The 9193-nt window shown below is 33.5% G+C and overlaps 1 protein-coding gene across 5 annotated transcripts; it reads right to left on the reverse strand.

The window, feature by feature from the left end:
- Positions 1-1098: 1098 nt before the first annotated feature.
- Positions 1099-4317, reverse strand: LOC121219574 (ATPase GET3B-like). Of its 5 annotated transcripts, XM_041097959.1 has the most exons (6): positions 3746-4287; positions 2868-3123; positions 2374-2487; positions 1946-1994; positions 1716-1787; positions 1099-1642 (listed from the first exon to the last, which is right to left on the reverse strand). In XM_041097959.1, the coding sequence occupies exons 3-6, from the start codon at positions 2376-2378 to the stop codon at positions 1538-1540; spliced, it is 231 nt and encodes a 76-aa protein (XP_040953893.1). In that variant the 5' UTR covers positions 2379-2487; positions 2868-3123; positions 3746-4287; the 3' UTR covers positions 1099-1537. The 5 variants fall into 5 exon arrangements, 2 of the variants coding, with proteins under 2 accessions (XP_040953893.1, XP_040953891.1); XR_005916415.1 differs by having other exon boundaries at positions 1881-1994; positions 2137-3123; positions 3746-4317; XR_005916414.1 differs by having other exon boundaries at positions 2137-3123; positions 3746-4313.
- Positions 4318-9193: the final 4876 nt, after the last annotated feature.

Raw genomic sequence — 9193 nt, forward strand, 5'->3', positions numbered from 1 at the left:
ATTATTAATATTTATTTATAAATTTTACTATTCCTTAAAAAAATCAATCAATCCATATGTTTATACCACTAAGCAATCCCACGTGAAGGCTTGAAGCCCTCATGCCCTACTCTTCTGGATGCTCTCTGTCTCTCTCCCTTCCTATAGCCCTGCAGACTGTAACACTACTATATTCCCAGTACATCTCTTTTCGAAAAGAATCACACGGGTAAGATTCATCTTATCAAGTGGGATCATGACGCTACTGTCAAACCATATGTTCCAAAGAAACACAGATTTTGCTCCCAAAGTTTTCCTTTATTTTTGTTTATAAAGGAGAGGTGGAGAAAGGAGAGGGACGTGCCTGGAATCGTAATCCAGGATGGGAAAAAGGAACTGATACGAAGCCCAAATGGATTCCTCTTTTTGAATATTTAATTAAATGCTGCAATTGTGTTTTCAGTTTTCACATCCCACATTGAAACTCAGACCCCAAAAAATTATTTTGTACTACAGTCATTATAAACAGAAGTACTGCAAAAAATCTCAATATCCTTTTAACTAGGGTTAGTTTTTTTTATTGACTTAACTATCATAAATTATACGTTTTCTTTTAGGCTCCGTTTGTTTACGAGTAAAATATTTTTCGAAAAATGATTTTTGGAAAATGATTTGTTTTTCTGAAAATGATTTATTTTTTCTGGTGTTTGGATAAATTTGTGTAAAATATTTCATATTATTTGTCAGATTTCCTAAAAATAATTTCCAGAAAAACTGTTTTAAATTAAAAAAAATGTATTTAAGAATTTATTGTTTTTTCATTGTTTAATTGAGTTTATTATATATATTAATAAATTTATATTTAATATGTACAAGTTGCCAAATTCTTATATTACTCTAAAAAAGTTAGACAATAAAATTTTAAACCATTATATAGGAACCATTGCCATGTTTTGGGATTTAACTTGGACAAAACAAAAATTCAAGCCTTAAAACAAAAATAATTGCTTAGTTCAAACTCGAATGTAAGAACAATTGCCTAACTTAGCCCCAATGTAGTATCAGTTACCAAATTCAAGTCCCAAAAATGATACACCATCAAATTTATTAGAAAACTTGTGAAATAAAGCCAGCAATTTCTTTTACTAAAACGTCCTAGTTGCCTTTGAGAAACAAAAACCCTGGACAATAAAGTTCAAACATTACAAACCAGCTACTTGGTTTTGGACAATAAATTTCTTTTACCTCATTTGCATAATTAAAAATTAAACTTCATTCTACTTGGTTTTGTTTGATAAAGCCAGCCCAACATGAAGGTCGTTAAAGTGTTTTGGAGAATTATGCAAAAAATAATAATGCATTGTTAGTAGTTCTACAGGCAAAATAGCTGCCAAAGAGTCTTACTAACTATCTTCCAACTCAGCTACAAGTACAATACCTAGTCAACAAGCTAAGCAGATATTTTATTCTAAAAACGGCACAAATATTTGATTGATCAGTACACAGAGAAAGGTAGTCACAACGTTAAAAGTTGCACCGTGTCGACAAAAAAGTGAAATCAAGGTCTTACTGATGGTATGGTTACTATAACTGTGGAATTGGAATCTCGGAAAAGGTCTCGCACTTTGGTCATCCTCTCCCTCAGTTGTTGTAGTTTGTCAGGCTACATACTCCAAAAGATAAAGGTTAGGACTTAAATGCATACCAAAACCGTCCAAGGAGACATTTGTGCTTACCACATCCTGCTGTTCTGCTGCTTTCCCAAGAACAGATTTGAAGGCTGAAGCTACTGAAGCTTTCTGCTTGAACTGAGTTTCACAAAATAGATCAGAAGCTGATTATATCTACTAGGTTTCTAGCAAAGTGAACAGATAAGTTGATCTGATCGGTGGGATCCATACAGTAATGACTCGAGAGTAACAGTACTGAAGCTTCCAATTCAAGCATAAGTGTCATTTTATTATACCTTCATAATAAAATCGATGCTCCCGAAAGCAAGGACTTTCCCCCTTCCACTGCACACGGTAACAAGTGAAAACATGTGAGGTTGATTCTCAATATTAATGATTTACATGTCTTTTCTCTGGTGAAAAAACATCAACACATAGATTCAATAAAAAGTATCTTCTTTGGCCATTCATTAATTACTTTTCATACCTGATTCAGGCTTAAATCTTCATAAATGTTCTTAGAAAAGACCAAGCGAGCCATAATTTGCTTCAAGTAATCATATGAAAAGAAACTTCAAAAACTAAATAAATCAGCTAGCTATTGTCTTTTGATCTGTTTCTTTCTGAAAGTCATTACTTATCACTCAACCTAGAACTTTAGCGACTTTAGGAAATCTCTTCATCGAACATTTGAAACTGCTTGGCTAAGGATCCCTAGAGTTACCTCATCAGGTTGAAAGCCCTGCACTACCATTTGAACCATTTGAAAATATTAAGCTTCATGTCTTCATACCTCATATGATACAAGATCCTTTGGATTATTGCAGAGTTTCCTAGCCTGCATGCAGTAGACAAAATTGAATTGAAAGTGACCGCATCAGGCTCATTCACATCCTACTCAAAATGGTACAAAAGCTCCATGGCCTCATTAATATTTTTTTCTTTACAAAAACCACTCAAGATAGTATTATACGACACATTGTTTGGCTTAAAGCCAACTTTCATCTTGCGCTTCAACTGAGACAATGCTTCTCTTGATTTATTCTCTTGACATAAACATTGGAAGTAAATATTATAGACAACAACATCCGCAGTTCCATTGGAAAATATATCAAGCAATAGTTCACATGCATCCCCTACTTTTCCTATTTTGAGCAGGCCTCCACACAAAGCAGCATATGAATATGAATCCGAAGAAAGACCTTTTTGATCCATTACCTTAATTAACTAAAAAATGTCATCTAGTCTATCTCTATGGCAAAGCTCACGAAGAATGACATTATAAGTAAGCAGATCAGGGTTACAACCCTCCCTTTCCATCTTACTGACGAAGTCCATAGCCTCCTCAAACTTCCTATTATCAAAAAGAAACTTAACAATTATCGTGTACGTAATCACATTAGGCTTACAACCATTGCTTTGCACGAAATCCAGCCATTGAAAAACATTATCTTGCAGGCCTTCTCTACAGAACCTATAAATCAAAGTAGTATAGGAACATACATTATGAACAAACCCTTTCTTCTTCATCAAATAAAATAATTACAAAGCAGTATAACTTTGACCGGTCTTGCATAAAGCCCATAGAATAGGATTGTAACAATATACACTATAAACATAACTCTTTTTCAAAAGAACAGAGAACACAAAACATGCATCAGAAACCATCCCAGCATCACAAAGCATTAAAATAAATTTATTCAAAGTTGGTTCTGTTGGGTGATAATCGTACCTCAACATGAACTCGGAAACAAGAAGACCATCAAGTAAATTCCCTACTTTGACAGCCATTTTCAAAGTTTTTGATAAAGAAGTAAAGGATGGCACAAAATGATTTCTATACATCTCTTCAACAATAAAAATTGCATGTTTCAGATCACCAAGAAGTAACATTCTATTAAGAAGGGTATTAAAAGTGGATGCAACTGGTGGAGGACCAAATCTCTTCATCCCGGTATACATTTCAACCAACTTTTGCCAATACGTGTTCTTAGACTTCAAGTAAAAGTACATCAAAACATTACAATCATACACAGTTGGTTTCCCATCAATGTTTTTCATCAAATTTAGAGTAGAGAAAGCATTGCTAAAGTCACCTGAGATAGCATAGCTCTACATCCTCCGTCGTAATTCAGGATAGTTGGAAACATGGGTATCGATTTCTTTGAAATAATCTACTGTATTTAGAGCACATGAAGTAGAAAAATGAGCTAGAACACGAAACTTTCTGCAAACTCTACATGAATAAGTAACTACAGAAGATAAACAAAAAGGCACGGAAGTTTGAATAAAAAATTTGAACTTGGGAGATACAATTGCATTTAATAAATATTTGAAGGTACCCTTTCACAGCGGAAACAAAGAAGAAAGAAGAAAGAGGGATAGAAGAGAAGAGAAGAAATGGTCATTTTTAATGGTGGAACTGAAATAGAAGAAAATCTGTGTTCTTCTAATTTTCCTGAAAATGTCTTACCGAATTAAAAACGGTAAGACTTTAAGGGTTTTTTTCCGTGTTTTATAATTGATTTTCCCTTGGGAAAATATTTTCAACCAAACAAACAAACAACGGAAAAGACTGAAAACCTTTTCCGGAAAATATTTTTCTTCCAAATAAACAGACCCTTAATTTCTGAAAAGTATCTATTTTTCAAAAAATTTATTGGGTTATGTCTTTTTCTTTTTAAAAAAATTACATGGGCTAAAATAACGAAAATACTTCCAACTGAAACCCAACAACTACTTTCCTCCTTGAACGCATCTTTTTTCTTTTCTATATAAACCCATACAATTTTCTTATTTTTTTCAATCCAATTTAGGAAATTTCTCTCTCACATTCTCAAATCTCTTTCAAAATTTTCTCAATTCTCTCTTAATTTTTCACTCAAATTTTATTTCTCTCTCAACTCTCTTTTTTATTAAAATTGTATTAAGATTTTCTTAAATTATTTTTTCTATTACAATTTATTTTGTGTTTTTCAAAATTAGCAATGGCAAAATCTCTAATCCGTTTGGGTGGCAAGCACATTTTGATCTATTAATTACAAATGGTAATTTTATTATATTTAATCTAATTTAATTTAACTATTTTCTTGTTATATTGAAATGTAATATTTTGTATGTTTTTTTATATATAGCCGAAAAATTAGATTTTGGAGATATATATTCGTACTCTACCCGCTCTTCCATCACACATAATCGAACCCTACTTGAGATATGCGAGATTTTCGCACGTGGCTCTTATGGGTAGGGGTGTAAATTGGACCCCACACTTGTAAGCGCATTGGTGGAAAGGTGGAGACCCGAGATGCATACATTCCATCTTCCATGCAGTGAGTGTACAATCACTCTCGAGGATGTCTAGTTATATCTAGGGTTATTGATGGATGGGTCGGTAGTTACTAGGTCAATTGTCGTAGTCGATTGGAGAAACGAATGCAAGCAACTTTTGGGGAGGGCTCTGGAAATGATTTATGGAGCCCGGATAGATACGAATTGGTTAAAAAGAAATTTTGGTGGGCCAATGCGAATTCAAGTGAAGTCCAAAGAGAAAAACACGCTCGGGCGTACATCCTTATGATCATCGGGGGTCTCCTAATGCCTAATAAGTCAAGAAATCTTGTCCATTTAAGGTGGTTGTTAAAACTCACCGACTTTAGAGAAGTGGGCAAACTCAGTTGGGGGTCAGTCGAGTTCGTGATGTTGTACTAGGATATGTGTCCGGTGACGGAACCATAGAAAATTAAAATCGGTAGTTGCATGGTACTATTACAATCATGTGCATGGTACTGACTACCATTTTTACGTCATTGAGCGGACTACCCTTATACATTCTCCCTCGTAACAAGGTAAAATTCATTAGATAATATATTTACCATGATAAAATTATTTAAAAATTTTAAATTATTGTGTTAGCATATTATTTCAATAGGTGGAACTATGGGCCGAGTTATGTGGGACTACCGGATGAGCTTCAAGATATACAAATTTTTGTTAGACCAACGATCAAAAGCGGAGGTATGTATTTTTTAAATTTGAATTATATAATATTAACATAGTTGATTTAAAAATTAATAGTATATATATAACTAATTTTTTTGTTATTTTAATATAGTTTGAATGGACTCCATACTCCGATTCAGGAATTCAAGAATGCATCTCATTTGAATTCTTAGTGAATTATAACATATGGCATGTGAAGGTGCCATTGGTAGTGTACGTTATGGTAGAGATGCACTGTCATACCCCAAAAATCGGGATAGTCGAATCAGGTAATTTTTTCGTGGTCTTGAGTGAGATATCTAAATTAGAGTCATAGTAATTAAAAATAATAATAATCAGGTGATTAAAAATAAATGAGTAGGGACTAAATTGAAATATATTTTAAATTAGAGGTCAAATGTGAAAATAAAGAGTTTTAATTGAAATAGGATTTATTAGAAAAAGAGGGAGAGTAGCAAGGGGCCTTAAGGGAAATAAATCAAAATTTGAAAGTTTGTTGGCTATATGAGAACAACCACCGTCCCTTTCCTCCCTATTCATTTGAAAAGTTTGTTAGATCAAATTAGGAGTTTTCTCTCAAAATGCTCTCAACCATTCTGATGTTCAAACACATTTTTATTATCTAATTTCAAAAGAAACTCACTTTTTCTTTTTTAATTTTCTATTATTTATTAACACGTTTTTGCTCAAATCAATCCAAATCTCGTGGAATTCTTCAAGTTAAAGGTAATAATTTTTTTTTCTCATAGTTAAAATAGATTATATGTGGTTTTAATTCAAATTTTTATAGATTTAATCAGTGGTTCATGAGATCTATTGATTTAAACCTTGTTTTTATTTGAAAATGGTAGATCTCGTAATTGTAAGCTAAGAGACTGTTTAAAAATAATTTTCTACTCATTTTGATGTAATTAAGAGATCTTTAATCTTAATTTAACAAATATTTAATAAATTTGAACAGATCGAATGATTTATCTTCTATGCGATTGAAAATAAATGTGATTTTCTAGAAAACAAAGATTAGTGTAATTAAATGAATTAGTGATATAGATCTATAGATAAATGTTAAATATGACATTAGGAAGTAGGAATTAAGGATTAAGCTAAGTGAGAGTGAAGAAATTAGTGTTTGAAGAAGGTATGCGAGGTGAGCTCGCTAGAGAGGTACGAATAGCGAGGTGTTAGGATGTTAGGAATGTAGTTTTATTTTAGAATAATTGTAATCTATTATGTATGAAGTTATACGAAGCCTTAGATCATGAAGGAGCCTCAACTAGAAGACACAAAGGTAAGCAGAAGCTTATCTAAGTTAGGCAGCAAGCAGTCAGATCGTAGAGGTGAGTGGACATGTATACAGCAACTGAGCGCCAGTTAGTGTGCTAAGGGGAGCTTAGGTATACTAAACACCTATCCTAAGTTCCCAAAGTAAGTGTTTCTATATATGTGAACCCTGCTATGATTATTCGAACCACACTATATATGCGAACCCTATTATAATTATGCAACTATATTTTATGTTTGCGAGCCACGTTCTTGTGCAAAATTATGCTATGTGTGAACCCTGATATGTGAACTATATTTTTATGCAAATCTATGCTAAGTGCAAACTATGTTATTATGCGAACCTATTCTGTGTGCGAACTATATTGTTATGCGAACTTACGTTTTATGTGAACTATGTTGTTATGCAAACTATGCTAGGTACAAACCATGGTATGCGAGCTATGTATTGTGAACTGTGATAATGCGAGCTCTGTTGAATTGCGAGCTTTGTAAATTCTGAGTTCTATTATATTATGTATTATAAATGTGTTAAAAATGATATATTGACATTGTAAACACTTGAAACCATTAGATATCATTTGCATGCCATACAATTCTGAGTACTCACCTTTGTATTGTGATAAGGCATTGTGGCTCAAAGAGTGCGTTGAAGAGATAGGGGAATGTAGGGTATAGATCCATTCACTGAAGACAACCTGGTATGTTTGGAGAGTGTTAGCACTCGTACTCCATTGAATAGAGATAGTGTAGGACTCTATGAGTCATTTGGTGTGTTTGGAGATTCGTTTATTCAATGCATATGATTTATGATTATGTTTCGCAGTAAAAAAATGTCAATATATTAGTATTATGTGTATTGATTATGTTGTGCTATGCGAACTGATTGTATCATATGAGCTATTTTGTCATTGTTACTATGCGAGCCTGAATTTGTGCAAACATTACTATGTGCAAACTGTATAGCATGCTAACTTTTAACCTGAATGTTATGTTTATCGGTAGCATGCTTTGTGCACTCACTTAGCTTCAATAAGCTCACACTTTTTACATTTATCTTATAGAAAAATAGCTCGTAGGATAAGTGGCGAAGTAAACGTTCCAAATGATCTATTATAAGGAAAATTTCTCGAGTATGTGTTGTGTTTCCAACCCCAATAAGGAAGGCAATGTGGGACTGTTCCAAGGGACTAGATTTAGATTTAGATTTTTAATAAATTTGATGGGTTGTAAATGGACATTACAGACTGTTAATTTTGGATTTTTGGATCTTTTATAACTACATGACTGATTGATTGAAAGTTTAGATTGTAATGCATGATGGTTTGTTAATAAATTGATGGACTAACAAGTATATGCAAATTAAGGAGTTCTCCAGACATTGAGGTATGTCCTTAAATCTTAAGTTTTTTTGAATCAATGTAATGACTTAGTATGCATGAGAAATAGGTTGTGACATGTTACAATAATGCCTGTGATCTGTCTAATTGATGCATGACTGGGTAGGAAAAAACATGTTAGGGTTGCAAGAGTAAGGACTTCACAAAAATGTAAAATGGATATCTTATAAAAACAACAAATAAGCTATAAAGTAAAATGAAATATACGAAGGGTAGAGTTCGCTAGCTTTGGGTTTGCCAAAATTAGGGAGTTCGTAGATGGAATATTTACCAGTCATTCTATTAATTATGCGATGGTAAGACGGTTTATATTTCACTAGGCTTAAGTTAGCCAAAAAAGAGAGATCACAGGGTAGGCCGCGAGCTAGGTGTTCACAGGGTAGATTGCCAGCTAGAGGCTCGCCGAGTTGACTACGAGCTGCAAGGTGCAAGCCTTGCGAACTGCGAGCTGTGAAATTTTCAGTACGAGTTTGCCAAAAGGTGGAGTCGTAGGTATTATGTGTTTGATTTTCTTGAGCTATTTTTTTGGTTTAGAGAAGCATGTGTTAGGATTTTTAATATGAAATAATACAATAATTGTGAAGTGTGATGGGTTGGATGGTGTGTTTTATGGTAGTTTAACGGAAAGTCACTTCGGTCGCTAATGTGATGTTCGAAATTTAGTCGAACCATCCCAACTGGGTTTGGGATGCAATATCAAATTGTAGGAAGAATAGATGAGCATTGGCCTACATTCCACGCAAAATATATCAACCTATGGAATAATAGGTATGAGGTTTTACCTAGTCGTGAAACCATTGTTACTCTAGAGTTAACCTATAATCCAAAGTACATGTCATGGTTGAGAGTCCATGGCAAGCCATA

This window comes from Gossypium hirsutum, chromosome A03 (genome assembly GCF_007990345.1).
Source record: "Gossypium hirsutum isolate 1008001.06 chromosome A03, Gossypium_hirsutum_v2.1, whole genome shotgun sequence".
In the NCBI taxonomy this organism is placed as follows: domain Eukaryota; kingdom Viridiplantae; phylum Streptophyta; class Magnoliopsida; order Malvales; family Malvaceae; genus Gossypium; species Gossypium hirsutum.